Source organism: Stenella coeruleoalba (assembly GCF_951394435.1).
Source record: "Stenella coeruleoalba genome assembly, chromosome: 20".
In the NCBI taxonomy this organism is placed as follows: Eukaryota; Metazoa; Chordata; class Mammalia; order Artiodactyla; family Delphinidae; genus Stenella; species Stenella coeruleoalba.
The window spans coordinates 55,613,085-55,633,312 of NC_137166.1; the positions used below are offsets into that span (position 1 = coordinate 55,613,085).

Consider the following 20,228-nt stretch of genomic DNA (forward strand, 5'->3'; position numbering starts at 1 on the left):
CTGGGAGTGAAGACTCAGGCTGCCCTCCCTCTCCCACTCTTGCGGGGAATGTGAGGGGCGGGCGGCTGCCCTGCTGCCTTGGCTGGGCCACCACATCCTTTTCAGCCTGTTTGTCTCTTCCGCGCACCCTGAGCTCTGTCTTCACACCTGTCCTCGTGACCGCCTCGGCCTCCATTCCTCCCTCGACCCCACATCGAGGTCCGTCTCCCCGTCGGCTTCTCGCCGCTCCTCCGTCTGGGTTGTCTGGCCTCTGCCTGTTGTCTGATCTCAGTCTACCGGGGTCTCGCACCCTCTTCCACTGCCTGCTCCTCCCTTCCCTCTGGCTCTTTGTCTCCACACCTGTCTCTAAATCCCATTCTCCCTATTTCAGGCTCCAGCCCTCCCACTCCATCTGCTGGTCTCTCCCAGTGTCCCCGCCACCACACACACACACGCGCGCGCACATACACACACCATCTCTCTAGGGATGGAAATGAGGATGGGGCTTAGGGAGGGGGTTCCAGTGGCTCCTACCTGCTCGGTGGCTAGACAGGACCCTCCCGAGAGATACCGAGGCGCCGGTCCCGCCCGGACCCCGCCCCGGCACGCGTGTGGCTGGCGCTGTCCTGGGTGCTGATCGCGGAGCGCTGTGGGGCGGGGGCTCAGCCGAACGGAGCCGGCCCGGGGTGTGTATGTGCCCGTGTGCGTGTGTGTAAGCGTGTATATGTGTGTGAGAGAAAGCCTGAGAGTGTGTATGTGTGTGTGCGCGTGCGTGTTCGGAAGGTGGAGAACCCCGCCCCGGCCCTCGTACCGCCCCAGCCTGGAACCACCAGGGCGCCCACGGATATTTATCCTGGTCCCAAGGATTTTCTGCCTTCTAGTGCAGCCACCGGGCATACAGACCCCTTCTCCCCACCCCAGACCCCGGGACTGTCCATAGAACCAGGCTCCAGGATATCGGGTTCTAGGACCCAGAAGACCCTCTCCGGAGACCCAGCTATTCAGATATCCAGACAGGAAACTAAGCGTGAAATTCTCCAGCAAATCCGATACAGACTTCACTCCACCCTCTAAGTTCCCCTAAGGCCGTGCCCAGAAGGCAAGCCCCCGTGCTCCCAGCTCCAGGGAAGCGAGTCCACACTGCCCAGACCCTAGACCTACAGCCTTCTTGGAGAGACTCAACTGTCCAAACCTACATTTTTCAGGTGCAAATTGTGAGTCCCTCTAGTTTCCTCCCTAGGACATTGGCCTCAGTACCTAAACGTCAGGAACCCACCCCAATATTATTTCCAGACCCAGAAATCCAATGGGGCAAGTGTCTCTGGGGAGCATAGTGATTTAATAAATTATGGGATAAAAGAAAAAATATGTACAGGCAGTGGGGTGCAGGGAAACCTCAGATCCTCGAAGGTTGATGATTCAGTTTCTGGAGTAAAATATGGGCAGGATCCTGCCTGGCCTGCCCTCGCGCCTTGGGTGGCCACAATTCTGGACCCTTGTTACTTCCTTTCTTCCTCAGAAATCAGCTTGTTTCCTTGAGACCCTGCAGCCTCTTCCTCCCTCAAAAAGCAACAAGGAAATCCTAGATCCCATCCCTCTCCTTCTTCAAGGAACTGGAAATCCAGGATCTGGGCTCCCACCTGACCTCTCTCCCCCTCCGGAAAGCAGGAATTTAGGCTGCCAGCCCCCTCTTCCTGCAGGGCCCAGGGGTGTGGGACCCCAGCCCTCTGCTGTCCCAGGGGTCCAGGCATCTGGGGTGAAGTAGGGATGCAGAATTTGAGTCTAGATGGGCTGGGGTCTCAGCCCTCCCGCAGCTTAGGCCTCTGTAGGAGCTACATTCTCGAAAAGCAGGTTCTCATAGGTGGGCCCCTTCTCAGCGGGCACTGGGGATGACTGTTGCAGAAACCTAAGGATGCACTGGTGCGGGAACACATACTGGGCCTGGGGACAGAGCACGGGCAGGTGAGGGTGCGCTACTGAGCCTCGGCCTGCTTTCCTCTGGGGCCCCACCCCACCCCACCCGCCCTGTGCCTGAGGATCCCCATCACCTCAGTCTGCACCGTATGTGGCTGGCTTTCTCACATCTCCATCATGTAGCTGAAGGGCCCCATGAGACCCTCACTCTCCAACTGCCGCAGCAGGACATCCAGGGCAATGAGGGTGCCCGAGTGGCCCACGCCAGCGCTAGGCGGGGACAAGAAGGGTCAGACCACGGGAGGGGGAGTCTCAGCTGACTGGCGGGATCTGTGTTTGGAGCACCCAGGGGTCAGGGTATTCAGTGAGACTATTCTGGAGGCTACAGTGTTAAGTGGGGGTTACTTCATTAAGTAGGAAGTAATAACAAATGACTATGCTCTGTGTTCTATCTACCTGCTAGGCCCTGTTCCAGGTGCCTTACGTGCTTTTTTCACTCCTCCCACTCCTAAGAGGTAGGAACCATTAGTTGAGCGTGCCCATTTTACATACGGGGCAATGGAGGCTGAGTGAGGTGAAGTCGATTGTCCCAGGCCACTCAGCTAGTAAGTGACAGAGCTAGGGTTCATACACGGGAAGATGAGCTCCCAAGCTTGTCATTTAAAAAAAATTTTAGGGCTTCCCTGGTGACGCAGTGGTTGAGAGTCCGCCTACCGATGCAGGGGACATGGGTTCGTGCCCCAGTCCAGGAAGATCCCACATGCTGTGGAGCGGCTGGGCCCGTGAGCCATGGCCGCTGAGCCTGCGCGGCCGAAGGCTGTGCTCTGCAGCGGAAAAGGCCACGGCAGTGAGAGGCCTGCGTATCGCAAAAAAAAAAAAAAAAAAAAATTTTAAACATGAAAATGACCGTTTTATTTTATTTTTCATTAAAAAAGTTTTTTTTTGGCTGCGCTGTGAAGCTTGTGGGATCTGGGCCCTCGACAGTGAAAGTGCTGTGTCCTAGCCACTGGACCACCAGGGAAGCCCCCAAGGAGCTGTTTTAAATGTTTCTTAAAACCTTTGGCTGCCTCTCCCTCCTGCTCTTCACCCCTCTTCCCTCCTTCTCCCCATGCATACCTCCTCCTTTACCTCTTTTTCTTTCTTTCCCATCTCTCCACCTTTATCATCATTCTTGACCTGCATCACCGCCCCTTCACCTTCTGCCCTCCCCATCTCCTCCACCTCCTCTAGAAGTTCCTAAGGACCCAGAGAACCCTGGTTTCTGAGCTCCAAGGGGGCGGTTTCCTCACAGACAGAGGGCTCTGGCTGGTCCTCATGGGCAGTGTACAATGGGGGGGCCTCCCCTCACGGTCTGGTCCAGCCACTGCCAGAGCATCTTCCAGAAGGCCAGCAAGGGGTCTGGGGAGTGGGGGACGCCATGGTCTGGCCAGGTCACATAGTGGAACTGACGCACAGATAGTCTTCTGCTCTTGCATCTAGACGGAGGGGAGTTGGGGGGAGCTCAGGACCCGGGGGCTGGTTTCTGACCGGTGGGGACATCCCTGGGGCACATTGTGGTCCCTTGCGGGAGTGGCGGAAGCTTAGACTTCATGGGGAGCTCTGGGGAGGGGACTGCCTGGAATATCACGGGGGTGGAGGAACTGAGGGTCAAGGTGGGGCTGAAGGGGTGGGATGGGGGCTTACATGCCAGAGCTTCAGATTTCGTACTGTCCAGTTCTCCATCACCTCCTCACCCACCAGGGTCACATGCGTGCAGGGCTGGGCGTCTAGAGGCCAGTAATGCTCACACTTCACCTGGGGGAAGACTGGGGCGGGTCAGAGTACAGGAGGCCCCAGAGCACCTTCCCTGGTGCCCCTCCGCAGGGTGGCTCTTGTATTCAGTGCCGGGGAATCCCCCCCTGCTCTGGTGACAAGGCAGGACCCACAGGCAGCCAGGTGTAGATTCATCCCAGCCGGGAGGACTCTTCTTTCACAAGGTCCTTGAGATCAGCTTCACCCTGTAAGTGGACAAATGGGTGGACTGGCGGAGACAGGAAGGTTGGGGCTGTGGTGGAGGGACTCAGTGAGGTCTAAGTCAAGGTCTACCCTGGGATCAGTGTCTGGGGCAGGGTCACGGGCTGGAGCTCAGGGGTCAGCACCCAGGACCCAGGTGTCCTCTCACCTGGGCAGACTCCACGCAGTTGGTCAGCATGAGCAGTGTGGGGCTCCGCTGCCCCTACACCAGGCGCCAGAAGTCGCCCACAGTGTGGGGAAGGGGGCCCTGGACTGCAATGAATTCCCGGAGGCTCCAGAGACCCTGGTTGAGGAAAACAGGTAGGTCACATCCCGCCTCATCTGGCCCTCGTCTTCCGAGGCTCATTCAGCATCCTCCTGGCTCCCAACCGCAGCCTTACAGGGATGCAGCTGGCGTTGATGTACTCCGAGCCCGGCTCCCCAGGGAGGGGCGTCAGGGGCACATGGGACCAGTCATCTAGGGGAAGAGGCCGGCATTAGCAATGCAGGGGGCAGGGTGGGAGACCCGGGGATAGAGGTCACGCCGACACGTCACGCTGCACACAGACAAGGGGAGCTGGGAGAGGGTCTGAGGGACCTCGGGCGGGAGGGGCCGGCCTGGGGTTTCTCAGCTCACAGGGGCAAGAGCTTTGTCCCTCAAGGGTAATAAGGGGCAAGGGTCAGGCCTGGGATGTTGACAAAGTCACGGCTGAGAACAAAGTCAGCAGAGGCTCGTGACTCACAGGGCAGCACGTTTCTGTAACGGTTCTTGGCGCTGTTCTCCGGAGCTGAGGCCACCGTCTGGGACTGGCTGTGGTCCTCCAGGGCCGGCTGCTCGGGGCGAAGTGAGGGGAGGGTGCACGGATGCTGGATTTTCTCTGCCCTCCCCCAGGGATACCCGCGTTGCTCCCTCCGCCTTCCTAAGTGCCACCCCACTCACCCCTTGCACCCTGGAATTCTGTAGCACCTACAGAAATAGGACAAGTAGGACTTCCCTGGTGGCGCAGTGGTTAAGAATCTGCCTGCCAATGCAGCGGACACGGATTCGAGCCCTGGTTTGGGAAGATCCCATGTGCCGTGGAGCAACTAAGCCCATGAGCCATAACTAGAAAAGGCCTGCGCACAGCAGCGAAGACCGAACGCAGCCAAAAATAAATAAATAAATAAATTTATTTTGAAAAAAAGAAAGAAAGAAATAGGACGAGTGTGTGCACCATGCCCGGGGGGGCATTTTGGAGGAAGGGCAGGAGGATGGGGACTGGAGAGGTAGGTGAGAGAGGAGGGGTCAGGGGAAAACCAAGGTGTTGCTTTAGGATTAACCCATCCAACCAACACTACAGTAAGAGTTCAGTGAGTCAAGAAGGTGGATAATCATGGCTGAGAATTTCTGTATGAGCCACCCAAGTATGTATCCCTGCTTCTGTTCAATCCCAAAGGGGTGGAAAGGTCTCCGTGGACACGTGGGGCTCAGCTCGGCTCCCTCTGTTCTCACCCGACCTGGTACTCCTCAGCAAAGCCACAGCCGCTGTCCTCGTGTTTCCTGACGTGGTCGGCAAAGTCTTCAGCCAGGACGTCCCCTGGGAAGCTGTGGGGGAAGAGGGGCACATCACCTCCTTTAACCTTGTGCGCTTGGGGTAAAAGAAAAGGATTTTGTGTTTTGTTTTCTTTTTTTTACCTCCCCAGGACTTATTTATCTTATAACTGGAAGTTTGTACCTTTGATCACCTTCACCCATTTCACCCTCTGCCTCTGGTAACCACCAGTCTGTTCTGTGTATCTACGAGTTCGAGGTTTTTTTAATCTTTAAATTTTGGCCACGCCGCACAGTTTGTGGGATCTTAGTTCCCCAACCAGGGATCGAATCCGGGACCCTGGAAGTGAAAGCACTGAATCCTAACCACTGGACCCCCAGGGAATTCTCTCGAGTTTTTTTTTTAAGAGTCCACACACAGGAAGTCCGCTGCATACGAAACTTCAAGTTGTGAACTTTCAAAGACGCGAATGTGCGTTCGCATGTCCAATCACACAAGGCGTGAGTGACATTGCAGCTTGCCCTCTGTCTCCTATGGCCGAGGATCCTTCAGCTCTGCCATCTCCCACCTCCTCTCCCTCCTCCAGTCAGTAACTCTTCTTTCCTGTTCACTCAGTGCAGCCCCTGTATGCCAGCTCTTACACTGCACTACTGTACTTTTCAAGGTACTGTTCTGTAAGATTAAAAATGTTTTATTTTTTGTGTTTGCTTGTTTTAATGTATTATTTGTGTGAAAAGTATCATAAACCTATTACAGTACAGTACTATATAGCCAATTGTGTTAGTTGGGTACCTAGGCTAACTTTGTTGGACTTATGAACACAGTCTTGGAACGGAACTCATTTGTGTGTAAGGGACTTACTGTATAAGTGTTATCTCATACAGTATTTGTCTTTCTCTGTCTGACTTATCTCACTTAGCATAATGCCCTCAAGGTCCATCCATGTTGCCACAAATGGCATTACTTCATTTTTTTTTACGGCTGGATAATATTCCATTCTATATGTATATTACACCTTAAAAAAATTAATTAATTTATTTCGGCTGTGTTGGGTCTTTTGTCGCTGTGCGTGGGCTTTCTCTAGCTGCAGTGAGCGGAGGCTACTCTTCATTGCGGTGCGAGGGCTCCTCATTGCAATGGCTTCTCTTGTTGCGGAGCACAGGCTCTAGGCACACAGGCTTCAGTAGTTGTGGCGCACGGGCTTAGTTGCTCCATGGTATGTGGGATCTTCCTGGACCAGGGCTCAAACCCGTGTCCCCTGCATTGGCAGGTGGATTCTTAACCACTGCGCCACCAGGGAAGCCCTATATTACACCTTCTTTATTCAGTCATCCATTGATAGACACTTAGGTTGTTTCCATATCTTGGCTATTGTGGGTAATGCTACTATGAACATGGGAATGCAGATATCTTTTCAAGTTAGTGATGTTGTTTCTGATTCATCAATTCCATTTGTAGGTACACATCCAAAAGAATTGAAAGCAAGGTCTCAGATATTTGTACACCCATGTTCATAGCAGCATTATTCACAGTAGCTAAAAAGAGGAAGCAAACCAAGTGTCCATTGATAGATGAATGGATAAAGAAGATTTGGTCTAACCATACAATGGAATATTATTCTTCCTAAGGAAGGAAAGAAATTCTGACACATACAACAACATGGATGAACCTGGAGGGCATTATGCTGAGTGAAATGAGCCAGTCACAAGAGGACAAATAAAAGGACAAATACGGGCTTCCCTGGTGGCGCAGTGGTTGAGAGTCCACCTGCCGATGCAGGAGACACGGGTTCGTGCCCCGGTCCAGGAAGATCCCACATGCCGCGGAGTGGCTGGGCCCGTGAGCCATGGCCGCTGAGCCTGCGCGTCCGGAGCCTGTGCTCCGCAACGGGAGAGGCCACAAGAGTAAGAGGCCCGCGTACCGCAAAAACAAACAAACAAACAAACAAAAAGGACAAATACGATTCCACCTATATGAGGCAGTCATCAAATTCATACAACCAGAAAGTAGAAGGGTGGTTTCCAGGGGCTAGGAGATGGGGGAAATGGGGAGTTAGTGTTTGATGTGTACAGAGTTTCAGTTTTGCAGGATGAAGAGAGTTCTACGGGGAATCCCCTGGTGGTCCAGTGGTTAGGACTCCGCGATTTCACTGCTGAGGGTGTGGGTTCAATCTCTGGTCGGGGAACTAAGATCCCACAAGCCATGTGGCGTGACCAAAATAAATAAATAAAGTTTTTTAAAAAAAGAGTTCTATGGATGGATGGTGGTGATGGTCGCACAACAACGTGAATGGACTTAGTGCCACTGAACTGCACACTTAAAAATGGTTGAGGTGGTAAATTTGTTATTTGGAGGTTGTTTTTTTTTTTTTTTAACCACAATCAAAATTTGTTTTGACTCAAAAAAAAGGAAAGGGTATTTCTTCTCCCACTTAGGACCACTGCCCTTCTCTGGGCCCCAATTCCCTGTGGCCCTGTCTAGCCGTGGTTCTTCCCTCTCTGCTGTATCTCTCCCCTCTCCTCCTTCCCTTTTGTGTGTAAACATGCTAATCTTACTTCTGTATTATAAAAAGAATCCTTTGACCTCCTGTGGCTCCAGCTCCAGCTCTTTGTCTCTCTTCCCCTTGTAGTATAGTGTTATATATACAATGTTATATATACAGTCTTGACTCAGTTTTGAGACCCTGGCTGGAGGTTCGTCAGTTTACCTTCTTCTTTTTTGCGTGACTGGTATTTTTTTGTTTGTTTGTTTTTACAGTTTTGGTTATTTATTTGGCCACGCTGCGTGGCTTGTGGGAGATACCCGACCAGCGACTGAACCCGGGCCTAGCAGTGAAAGCCTGGAATCTTGACCACTGGACCGCCAGGCATTTCCCCAGTTCTCCTTCTTGAGAAGCTGATTAAATCCACACCCTCACCCCCTCCCCTTTGGGGATCCATCTGCTGGAATCCCCGCCAGGAACAGGGGACAGGCCCTGTGCATCAGAGTCCACTGAAATGATTCAAACTGAACCCGTTTGCCTTGGATTGCCCACTTCTTGCTGCAGAAACCACAGTAAAGCCTCTTCCTCAGGTGTTCCCCGGCCTCCCAGCTGACCCTGGTGCTTCTCTGCATGGCCCTGCTTGGTGTAACGTGTAATCCCTCTCCTGGGATCTGTGATTGTAATGAACTATCTTTCAGTGGTGTCTGTCTCTGGATCCATTGGCCTTATCACACCTAAACAATAAGACGACCTATGAAAACACACCTTCACATTCAAACTTCTCACACTGACCGGTTTTCTCTGCTTCCTTCCCACCCTTCACCATGGCCTGGTGTCTCCACCACGACTACAGGGGAACAAGGACTTTTTTCAAAGTCCCCTATCTTATTTGCCTCCTTATCACCAATTCCAAAGGCCACCTCTCAGTGCTCAGCAGCACTTCGCACCTTTGACCGCGTCTTCCTTTCTTCCGGATCCACCCTCTTCCTGAACACCCTCTCCTGGTTTGCACCATCACCGTCTCTCTGACTGCTGCTTCTCCATCTCCTTGGTGGGGCCCTGTCCTCTGCCCATCCTAAAAGGTGGGCATCCCCAGAAGCCCATCCTCAATCCCCCCTTTCTCACTGGACACACACTTCTTATGGGGTTTGTCCATTTCCTTAGCTTCGCTTTCCATCCATTCATCTGTGATTTTTGAATCTCCATTGCCAGTCCCTACTTCTCCCCCTCCCGAGCTTCAGAGCTGTTTTCCCACCTGCCTCCTGGAATCTCCACCTGTGTGTCCTCGAGGGTCATCGCTGGGACATCCAAACACGCACGTTGAGGTTGAGGAGGGCAAGATGCTCAGCATACAGGTGGGGCCAGACTTGGAATCCAATGGGTGCAGTGATTTGTTGCAGATGCCATATAATGGACACAGGGTAAGGAGGGGAGAGGTCACAGGGTGAGTGGGACGGGACGCTGGTCAGGACAGATTCTATGGCGAAGGAGAAACTGGACATCATCGTATTTACTCTCCCTCAAGCCCCTGCCTCTGATGGCCACGCCCTCAGTTTATGCCTCTTTCTTTTACACCCAGGCCGTCTCACCTGGTTTCGCAACATCCCTTAACTCCCTGGTCTATCTCTCCTCTATTGATCCCCAGGGATCATTCTGACATAGAGATTTGATGATGATTGACCCAACCTAAAGGGGACTCAGAGTGATGAAGACATCTGCACAAACGTTTTTCTGAACCACGGAACTCTGTATCCAACAGCCCATTCAGCGTTTTCACTCACATGTCTGACAAGCATCCCAAAATCAGTGTGTCCACCACTGAGCTCCTGACACTTTCCCCCAAACCTGCACCCCGCATAGTCATTCTGTCTCAAGTAATGGCCATTCCAGCCTCCCTGGGGCTCAGGCTGAATTCCTTGGGTTCACTCTTGAGCCCTCTCTGAATCCCACACCATACATCCATTCTTCAACCAGGTCTGCTCTTCAAACACTCAAACGGCATCTTGAATCTGATTCCCTCTAACTGTTTGCTGCTCCAAGACATAACAGACATCTGGATTATATACAGACGTCTTCCTTTGCTTCCCTACTTTTGCCTTTGCTTCATAAAAATGTGAGACTGTGTCACAGGTCTATCGAAAACCTCCAAAAACTCCCATCTCAGGATAAAACCAAAGTCCCCACTATCATCTACAAGGCCCAGCCTGATCTGATCCCACCTGGTAGCTCTCCGACCTCATTTCCTACGCCACCCCCACCCCCACCCCGCCTCATCCACTCTGCTCAGTCTCAGAGACACACCACGTTCTCCAAACACGCCAAGCCTGTGCCTGCCTCGGGGCCATCGCACTTGCTGATCCCCCTGCCTGGAATGCCTTTTCCCCAGATGGGCACAGGACTCTTGCCCTCACTTGCTTCAGGTCTGTCCTCAAATGACTTCGTCTCAGTCATCTTCTTAGTAAGGCCTCTCCTGGACACTCTATTTAAAATATTCCTCCACCCTTCCTGCCTCCACCTCTTGCTTTATTTGTCTCCAAGTAAGCATCACGTTCTTTATCATCTTGGTTTTGTTTTTTGTGTGTTTGTTTGTTTTGGCCGCGCTGCACGGCTTGCAGGATCTTAGTTCCCCGACCAGGGATTGAACCCATGCCCCCTGCAGTGGAAGCGTGGAGTCCTAACAAGTGGACCGCCAGGGAATTCCTAATCATCTTGTTTATTAATGGCTGCTTGTGCTAGAATGTAGGCTCCACAAGGGCAGGAATCTTTGTTTCAGCCAGTTTCCTCGGCACCTAGAACAGCGCCTGACACTTAACAGGGGTTCGGTGAATGGCTTTTTGGATAAATGAATGGAAGTCCCAGAACTGAGACGGAAAGAGATTCCACAGCCACCGGCCCAGGCTGCTTAGGGAGTGGGCAGCGGTGAAGGCATTGCGATCCCTGCCGCAGTGGGGATCTGAGGCTGGTGTGGGTGGGTTCCTTGGCCCTGCCCTCTGACCTATACAGTGACCAGCTGGATTTGACCTGACAGTGAGCCTTTTGAATGCTCCCCAAACCCACTCACCTGAACACCAGATCCCCGGGTGCTGGTTTCTTCTCACTCTTCTTATGCCTGGGAAAAGGACATGGGGAGTGAGGCCAGAACCACGGATCCCCATCTTTCCCCAGGCCCCCTCCCTCCTGGCGCCCGATAAGCCCTGCGCCAAGTCTCACCTCCTCTTCAGGAAGAAAACCAGCAGGCCCACCAGGATGAGAAACAGAAGGGGACTGACTATGGCCCCCACGATGGCCCCTGGGGGAAGGAGGCGTGGTGGGCTGTGAGAGCCTAGGTCTGCTCTCCTGCTGTCCCATCTCCCCTACCTCTGTCCTCACCCAGACTGATCAGAGGGTCTAGAGGGTAGATTCGAGGGCAGAGAAGGGAAAGGAGAAAGCTTCTGGATAGAGCCCTACCTCCCACCCAACCTCTTCCCCTTAGGTCCTCACTTCCTGAGGAGCCTGATCCAAAGGCATCACTTTCTCAAGTGACCTGGTTGTTAAGAGAGTGACTCTTCCCCAATTTGGCCTAGACTAGTCGTTCTCAGAGAGGGCGATTTTGCCCTCCAGGTGACATCGGGCAATGTCTGGAGACACTTCTGGTTGTTACAGCTGCGATGGTGGTGCCACTGGCATCTAGTGGCTGGAGGCCGGGGTTGCTGCTTACAGCAACTTACAATGCCCAGGGCAGCCTCCCCTCCCCATCAGAAAGAGCGATCCAGTCCAGGATCCAAGAGGCCCTGTCTTCTCAGAGACTCTTCTTGCTAAACCAGAGAATCCTGGACACTGGGACCCACTGAGCCCAGTTTGGAAGAGCATCCATTTATCAGTACACCGAACTCCAGTGTCTCCAGATCAGAGACCCCATCTCATAAGAGGCTTTCATTCCTAGGAAATGGTTGACAGGGCCCAGGGAGGCCCATGACCACAGTCAATGGTACATGATCAAAGATCTCCTGAGTGTGAGGTTCAAACTTCTTCAAATACCCCACTGGTGGGTGAAAAATGGTGCGGCAGCGTTGGAAAAAAATTTGGCAGTTCTTCAAAAGATTAAACACGGACTTACCATATGATCTAACAATTCCACTCCTGGGTATACACCCAAGAAAAAAGAAGACATACGTCCACATGGAAACCTGCACACGAATGTTCAGAGCATTACTCAGAATAGCCAAAAAGTAGAAATGGCCCAACAGATCCATCAAACAGATGGATAAACAAAATGTGGTCTATCCACACAATGAAATCTTATTTTGGCAATAAAAAGTAATGAAGCACTGATACACACTAGAACAGTGGATGAACCTTAAAAACATTATACTAAGTGAGAGAAGCCAGTCAAAGAGGACCACATACTGTGTGATTGTATTTTTAGGAAAGCTCTAAAAGAGGCACATCTATGGAGACAGAAGCAGATTAGAGATTGCCAATGGCTGGTTGGTGGGGGATTGGGGAAATTAGGGGGTGATGGCTTAAGGAGATGACTTTTCTTTATGGGTTAATGAAAATATTCTAAAATTGATGGTAATAATGGTTGCAAATACTGCAAATATACTAGAAGTCAGTGAGCTGTACACTTTCAATGTATAACATACACTGTTGTATGTTATAGGAATTACAACTCAACAGAGCTGTTTAAAAGAAAGCAGGAAATAAAACACAAACAAAAAGGACTCCATGGGTTGGTGAGACTGTCTCACAACAGGGTGTGAAGGGGTCTGGAGAGAATGTCATTGTATCAATAGCTCTCTGTCCCCGTGGGGCTCTGCTCACCTGTGCTCTCGGTGTGGCAGGTCACGGAGGCAGACTGGGCCCTCATTCCATCCCAGACGGTCGTGATGGTGGCTGAGTAGGACTGAGCCGGCCTAAGTCCCGACACCCACACGTCTCTCCCACAAGAGGAGCTGTCCTGGAGTCCTGCTGCCCGCCCACCTCCAACTCAAAGGCCTCATAGCCTCCCAGGGGGCAGGACTAGGTGAGGGTGACTCCATGGCCCCCCCCAAAGTGCTGATACAGGAGGTGATGGTGACAGGGTCCGGGGCTGGGTGGAGGGGACAAGAGGAATCAGTAGGCTCCGTCCAGGGGGGCTTTCCAACTCCCCACTCCTCACCAGTCAGGCCAGTTCTCTGAGAAATAGCTCATCCCTTCCTTCCCCTAAATCAAAATACCTCTTCGTCCCTCATTATCTGTTGTCCCCAAATAGACATGCCCCCTTAAACTACAACTCCCATGAGCACTTGGACTCTCTGTGTCACTGCAGCTCATGAAGTCATGACCCCATGGCCTGATGGGATTTAGAGTCCACTCACCGTCTTTGCGCCCAGCTCTGATCTAAGTTACTACCTGGACCTTTACAGGAAACGTTTGCTGGCCCATGACATAGTTATTTTCACCACAACTTTTAGGTTCACAGCAAAACTGAGTAGAAGGTACAGGGATTTCCCATACACCCTCTGCCCCCATCATGCATAACCTCCCCCACTGTCAACATCCCCAAAATGTACACGTTACCATTGATGAACTCAATGATAATCATCCAAAGTCCATATTCCATTCCTTTTCGTGGCTGAATAATATTCCACTCTATGGATAGATGACAATTTGTTTCTCCATTCACCAGCTGATGGACATTTGGGTTTCCACCTATTTGGCTGTTAAAAATAATGTTGCTTGAATTGTATGTTTTCAGTTGTATGTACGAAAACATTGTATGTTTTCAGTTCTGTGGGGCCTGCCCCCAGGAGGGGCCAAACTTTCTTTTTACAGACTCCGTGGCTATCCTCTTTCTAGCCCGCTTCAGCTGCCAACCCTGTCCACCCCTCCACCACCAGCTCACAATCCCCTTCAATCTTCCCAGGAGTTTCTCACTGTTTTTGCTGCTCAGTGGACATCAGTCTCTCTGCTCCACGCTTTCCTCTCCTTGTGTGGTTCAAGAACTGAAGCCGTGTTCATTCACCATCTTGAAGCAATTCCCTGCCTGCCTGCAGGTGTTTTCCCAACACCTATGGCTTCCTACAGGCAGGACTACAGGCTCAACCAACACCGGGGACTCCAAGGGCAAACAGCCTCTTCCAGCTCCGGCCAAGCTTACACTGTGGTGAGGAGGCAGACTGGGAAGGTAACCGCAGAGTGACATGAAGTGGGCTACAATGGTGAGAGCACCGAGGAAGCATCTGTCCCTTAGTGGGAGGTGACATTGGGGCTGAGTCTTCGTACAAGAGCAGGGTTTGGTCAAGTGAAGAACTGCATTGGGAAGTCATCACAGGCAGAGGGGAGAGCCCATGTCAGGGCTAAGAGGGAGGAGAGGGCTGGGGATAATCTGGGGGGATTTCTGTGTGGCCAGAGCGCCAGGTGGAAATGGGACTGGAGGGAGTGACCTTGAAGTAGGGGTCAGGCCACCTGGTCCCAGCCTAGTCTCAATCTATAGTTAGCCTGCGAGGTTGGTGAACACGTGGAGATTGGGGAGAGGAACATTTTCTGGATAGGGCATGGAAACTCCGTGCCCTCTCCCCACACCTTGCCCTGTGCCTGTGCTTCCATCTGGCTGTTCCTGAGTTACATTCTGTAATAAACCAGTGTTCTAGGAAGCAAAACGTTTTTCTGAGTTCTGTGAGCTGCTCTAGCAAATTAATCCAACCCGAGGAGGCGGGTCTTGGGAACCTCTGATTTATACCCAGTTGGTCAGAAGCACAGGTTAACAACCTGGGCTTGTCACCGGAATCTGAAGTGGGGGTGGGGGGTAAAAGGTGGCAGTCTTGTAGGACTGAGTCCTTAACCTGTGGGATAGCGTCAGAACTGAGTTGACTTGTAGGACGCCCAGCTGGTGTTGGAGATTGGCTTGTTGGTGAGGGGAGGAAGCCCCACACTGGAATTGAGTGCAGAGTAGTAATTGTTTATCATCATGAAACACAGAAGGATAAACAACAAGGTCCTATTGTACAGCACAGAGAACTATATTTGACGGGTTTTTTGTCTGTTTGTTTTTGTTATTTGGCCACATCACAGGGCATGGGGGATCTTGGTTCCCCAACCAGGGATGGAACTCACGCCCCCTGCATTGTAAGTGAGGAGTCTTAACCACTGGACCACCAGGGAAGTCCCTGGAGAACTATATTCAGTATCCTAGGATAAACCATAATGAAAAAGAATATTTAAAAAATAATGTTTGTATATGTATAACTGAATCACTTTGCTGTACAGCAGAAATTAACACATTGTAAATCAACTATACTTCAATTTTTAAAAAATTAAAAGAAAAAAAACACTGAAAACAACCCAAATGATTGGAAACACCAACATTTAGAGATGAATTATGGGGAATTCTCTTGCAGTCCAGTGGTTAGGACCCTGCACTTTCACTGCCGAGGGCACGGCTTCAATCCCTGGTCGGGGATCCTGCAAGCCACGCGGCGCAGCAAAAAAAAAAAAAAAAAAAGTGAATTATGCTAGTGGTTTCCTTGGGCTGGAGGGGATGGGTGATTTGTAAAAGGCACGGGGTCTCTTCTGGGGGTGATGAAAATGCTCTAAGACTGATGGTGGTGATAGCTGCAAAACTGTGAAAATACTAAAAACCACATGCACACTTTGAGTGGGCAGTTGGTGGTATATGAAGAGTATCTCAATAAAGCTGCGATCATAACATCGTCTTCAGGAATTGGATATAAATGCCTTCAAACAGAACATGGTCACAGTATAGTGATTACAGACAACAATGCTGTATCATAAATTTCAAAGTTGCTGAAAGACTAGATCTTAATTGGTCCCACCACACAAAAAAAATAGGTGTTACGTGATGCCATAGAGATGTTAGCTAACATTACCAGGGTAAGAATCATACTGTGACGTATCAATGTATCAAATCAACACCAGTACACCTTAAAGGTACACAATGTTTTATATCAACTATATCTCAATTTAACAAAACAGAATATGGGCTTTAGACAGATGGAGGCTGGAAATATTGCTCCTTTAGCACGTTTCCCTGGGGTGGAAGGTTGTTCTGCGGGGCCCTTTAGGAAGGGAGAGGGTGCTCACTTCATTTACCCACCAGTTAGTCTGTCATGAGTCTCCCACCCTTAACGGCTGACAGAGTGATGAGGACCTTGGCAGTGTAAGAGGTGGTCATGACCACCAAGTGGGTGTGGGGCTGAAGGAAGGCATCCCAGGCCAACGTGGCATCTGAGATTGTGAAGAGCAGGGCACCCCCACCCAGAACACCTGCCTCCTCTGGCCTGAGGCCTTCCTCTATGGTGAGTGGGGATCCTGGCCTGAAGGTGAGGCAGGGACTAGAAGCCAACGGTGGGCTCTGGAGGTCCCTAAAAACACATCATGGATAAGTCTCCTCTCTGATATGAGTCCCTAAAAAACCACATCATGGGTGTATAAGTTCCCTCTCTGCTATAAGAGTCCCTAAAAGCATATCATGTTTGTAGAAGTCCTCTCTCTGCTGTAAGAGTCCCTAAAAATCACATCATGAATGTAGATGTTTCCTCTCTGCTATAAGAGTCCCCAAAAGTACATCATGGATGCAGAAGTCTCCTCTCTGCTCTAAGAATCCCTAAAAATCACATCATGAATGTAGAAGTCTCCTCTCTGCTGTAAGAGTCCCTAAAAGCACATCATGTCTGTAGAAATTGAGCAGGGTTTGGAGAGCAGCTCTGACTGCTTTCTGTCCTCACATGTAGAACCTGAGGCCCAGAGAGGAGCAGTGGGCTATCAAGGTCACAGCCAGGATGAGGGCCATACCCAGGTTCTTTCTTATTTAGTACTCTATTCCCACCGTGTTGCTACCTACCCCTTCCTCCAAGTCTCTTCTTGAGTTTCCTCATCTCAACCCTCTCCTCTCCTGGTACTGTATGTGACTGTCGTCAGTTGAACTGTGGCCCCCAAAGAGATATGCCCAAGTCCTAAGCCCCAGCACCTATGGATGTGATGTTAGTTAGGAATAGGGTCTTTGGAAATGTAATTAGGGATCTTGAGATGAGATCATCCTGGATTTAGGGTGGGCCCTAAATCCAACAACGGGTGTCCTCAGGAGAGGACAGACTCACAGAGGGAGAACACCATGTGAATGTGGCCAGGGCCACCAGGAGCTGGAAGAGGCAGGAAGGACCCTCCCCTAGAGCTTTGGAGGGAGGGCACCCCTACCAACACCATGATTTTGGACTTTTGGCCTCCAGAACTGTGAGAGATTAAATCTGTTGTTTTAAGTCACCCAGTTTATGGTAATTTGTGACACCAGCCACAGGAAACTAATACATTGACCAAGCTGTCTCCTCCTGGCCTCAAATCTGTAAAATCCTCATCTGTACAATGAGCATAATGAATCCCCACCACCATCAAAGGGCCTGGGGTGGGGGGCGGTTGGTTATTCCATATCCCCTAAGTCCTGGGCACCAGGACTGGTCCACAGGGAGTCCGCTGTGGGTATAGTTCAAAACATTGCGTTGTACATGTGAAAACGTGTTCCAAGGGTAGATCTCACAGCAAGTGTTCAATGCACAACACTGTGAATGTACTTAAGGTCACTAAGTCATACACTTAAAAGTGGTTAAAATGGTAAATTTTGTGGGAGGAAAAAAAAAGGAAAACGAACCACTTGCTGTTATTGTGATCACCCCTCCCTTCCCACCCCTCCCCAAATAATGGAGATGTCACCATTGCAACACCCACTTTACTTAGGCAACAGAAAAACAGATCAGGGCCAGAAACAGTTCTGTGTCTCCAGATAGACTGGCACCGGCAGATGGGAGTCTGGGGGACTGGCTCTCACCCCCAAGGGTGTTTCTCTGGCCTCACTGATCTTGGGGGCCCAGGTCCTTGAGGGAGGAGGGGGGTGGACATCTGCCTGCCTCAGCCCCTGGTCAGTTGGACTTGAGCCTGGGGCTCTGGAAGGCCGACAGGGCGATGAGGACCTGGGCAGCATAATAAGTGGCCATGACCACCAGGTGGGCATGGGGCAGGGGATGGACGAAGAGGTTCCAGGCCAGCACGGCATCTGAAAGCGTGAAGAGCAGGGCGCCCCAGCAGGTACTCCCGCCCCTGGCCAAGCCACGCCACAGCATAAGGGCCAGGACCAGGGAGTAAGTCGTCAGGGGCAGGACCATGTCAGGCGGGAGGTGCCAAAGCAGGAGGCCATAATATGGGATGGAAGCCAGGAGAATAGGCAGCAGGAGGCCAGGCTTCAGGGGAGTGAGGCCGAAGGCCCAGAGGTAGAGCAGGTGGGCCACGGCGAAGGCAGCCATGCCTGGAGGAGACAGGGGTGGGTGCGCCTGCTGAGACCCCTGCTTCCCAGCATCACCTCGTTGCCCTCAGAGCCTGAGAAAAAGGGCCTTCCCCAAGCACCAGCTCCCACCCTGGCCACACCACCCCATCTGCCAGGATTACAACGCTGGCCTCCTTGGTGGTCCTCTTTCCTCCTGCTCTTGGCGCCAGAATGACCTAAAAACGCGCACTGCATCCCATCCTCACCCTGCTCAGAACTGCCCACTGACTGACACCCCATCTTGCTCAGCCCCTAGTCGGCTTCACCCAGCAGGCACACCCACCCCAGGGCTTCTGCACTTGCTGCCCCTCTGCCTGGAAGGGCCTTCCCTGGAAGGGCACCGGGCTGGTACCCTGCACCCGCTTCAAGACTTTACCTTCTCGGCGAGGCTGTCCTCGACCAGCGTACTCAGGACTGTGACCTCTGGACACTCACAGCCTCAGGTAATGCTGCCCGCGCCCTCATGGAAGGAGAGCTCCTCAGGGCCCAAGGTTTGGGTATGTCCCCCTCACTGCCGTCCATTTCCCAGTTGCCTTTACACGCCAACTGGCTCAAGCACTTGGCAGGGGCTCTGTTGGGGAGTCGCCCCCTGCACCCCAGACACCCCCCCCCCCGGGGTCCAGAAGGGACAACACAACACAGCCCCTCTCACCATGGAGGAAGGCCTCAGGCCAGACGAGGCAGGAGTCCCCCACAGCTGAGCACAGAAGGGCCCCCTGCAGGAGCAAGCTGTAGCTCCCGCCGGGGTACACGGTCCACAGGAACACCACCAGGTAGAGGATGGGCAGGCACTTGATCAGGGCACCGACCCAGGACGGCTGGTTCTCAGGGCTCCAGAGGAGAAAGTAGACGGCACAGGTGAGGAAGAACGGGCTCAGCCACCTGCCCACATGCGGCTGCTTCGGGGGACAAAGGGGCCGCTGAGCCACTGGAACTCAGCCGAGCCCCCAGGCCCTGGGACCAGGCTCCAGAACCCTCCTGGCTTTGGTCTCAGCCAGTTCCCAGCCTTTGGGGGTCAGGCCCCACATGGCCAGGAGTTGGGAGTCAGGGCTTCCATCCCGCCCCCACCCAGGGACGCCAGCCATGCTGTCCAGGGTAGGGGGGCAGCTGCACAGGGACCAGGACATCCAACCCCACAGAACCCAGCCCCCCAATTCTTCCAGGTCATGTGGGTTCCCAGGAGCCCAGGCCCAGCTCCCACCCCACACTCCGTGGCTCTCACTTGAGCTGAAAAGCGAGGTTTTCCAGGCAGCCCCTCTTCGCGGGTGTCCATGTCAACGTGTGACCCACCCAAAGTGGCCTGCATGTGGGCACCGGTGGCTTTGGGGGTGGAGGGGATGGCGTGTGGTTACACGTTAACCCGAGGAGCGTCCTGTGGACTCTGGGACTGATAACAGGGCCCAGGGAGGTGCTGCCCCCACCCTGGGGATGGCCCTGCCTGGCACCTGCTGATAAGGTGCCCACTGGGACCCAGGGGTCTCTCCTCCTCCACAGCCCCCTGCCCCTGGCTTCGTCTCTTGCCTAGGGAGCCATGGCTGCCAACGCCCCTCCCACTGTGCTGTGCCTGGCAGGTCAGAAGGGAATGGGGTGCGGAATTTCAATGCCTTCCCCTCCATGAGCTGGGGGGAAGGGCAGGGGACCAGAGCCCAGGGACAGGTCGGGAGACTCCCTCCTCCCCTCGCCGTCCTCAGCCCTGGCCTTCCCTCAGGAGTGCCCACCACAAATGCCTGCTGAACCAACAGGAAGGAGCTGAACCAGGAGGCCGTGCCAGCCCTCAGCTCCAGGGAAGGCTTCCTGCACATGTCCACCAGCGCACCTGGTATGTTCTTTACCTTTCCGTTGGAAGACATGGACCCGCTGGGCGCCCACCTGTCTGGCTTGGTTGGCTGCCCCCAACTACCACTGCTCCACCACGGGGAAAGGGTTCAGGGGACATGGCTTCTGCAACACGCTGGGCAGGTGAGGGGGTGCTGGGAAGGGGGCTGGTTAGAAGCCCACTCACCACACCTCCCAGAGCCTGCGCGTGTGGACAGGG

The 20,228-nt window shown here is 52.7% G+C and overlaps 2 protein-coding genes across 3 annotated transcripts; both read right to left on the reverse strand.

The window, feature by feature from the left end:
- Window positions 1-1,201: 1,201 nt before the first annotated feature.
- On the reverse strand, window positions 1,202-16,672 carry PTPRH (protein tyrosine phosphatase receptor type H; the record flags this gene model as incomplete). The annotated part of the gene is given in 19 exon segments (XM_079906680.1): window positions 1,202-1,920; window positions 2,028-2,057; window positions 2,061-2,163; window positions 3,210-3,353; window positions 3,355-3,368; window positions 3,577-3,687; window positions 4,055-4,108; window positions 4,112-4,189; window positions 4,287-4,363; window positions 4,629-4,716; window positions 5,383-5,470; window positions 10,961-11,008; window positions 11,110-11,211; window positions 12,699-12,843; window positions 12,846-12,900; window positions 12,904-12,933; window positions 12,936-12,970; window positions 16,003-16,196; window positions 16,608-16,672. Coding segments are annotated over 19 exon segments (1,587 nt in total). The 3' UTR covers window positions 1,202-1,794.
- Window positions 12,838-20,174, reverse strand: TMEM86B (transmembrane protein 86B). Of its 2 annotated transcripts, XM_079908377.1 has the most exons (5): window positions 19,416-20,174; window positions 18,846-19,092; window positions 13,798-18,175; window positions 13,441-13,580; window positions 12,838-12,970 (listed from the first exon to the last, which is right to left on the reverse strand). In XM_079908377.1, exons 1-3 carry the CDS (start codon window positions 19,497-19,499, stop codon window positions 17,793-17,795), a joined length of 714 nt encoding a protein of 237 aa, XP_079764503.1. In that variant the 5' UTR covers window positions 19,500-20,174; the 3' UTR covers window positions 12,838-12,970; window positions 13,441-13,580; window positions 13,798-17,792. The 2 variants fall into 2 exon arrangements, with proteins under 2 accessions (XP_079764503.1, XP_079764502.1); XM_079908376.1 differs by having other exon boundaries at window positions 12,838-13,580.
- Between the last annotated feature and the right edge of the window lie 54 nt (window positions 20,175-20,228).

Bases quoted from the DNA above. Each gene is read 5' to 3' on its own strand.
- TMEM86B (XM_079908377.1), bottom strand. From the start codon at position 19,499: ATGCAGGCCACTTTGGGTGGGTCACACGTTGACATGGACACCCGCGAA. The intron at 19,093-19,415 runs GTGAGAGCCACG...TGTCCCCCGAAG, and splicing joins AACCTCGCTTTTCAGCTCAA to CAGCCGCATGTGGGCAGGTG. The intron at 18,176-18,845 runs GTGAGAGGGGCT...TGTCTCCTCCAG, and splicing joins GCCTGAGGCCTTCCTCCATG to GCATGGCTGCCTTCGCCGTG.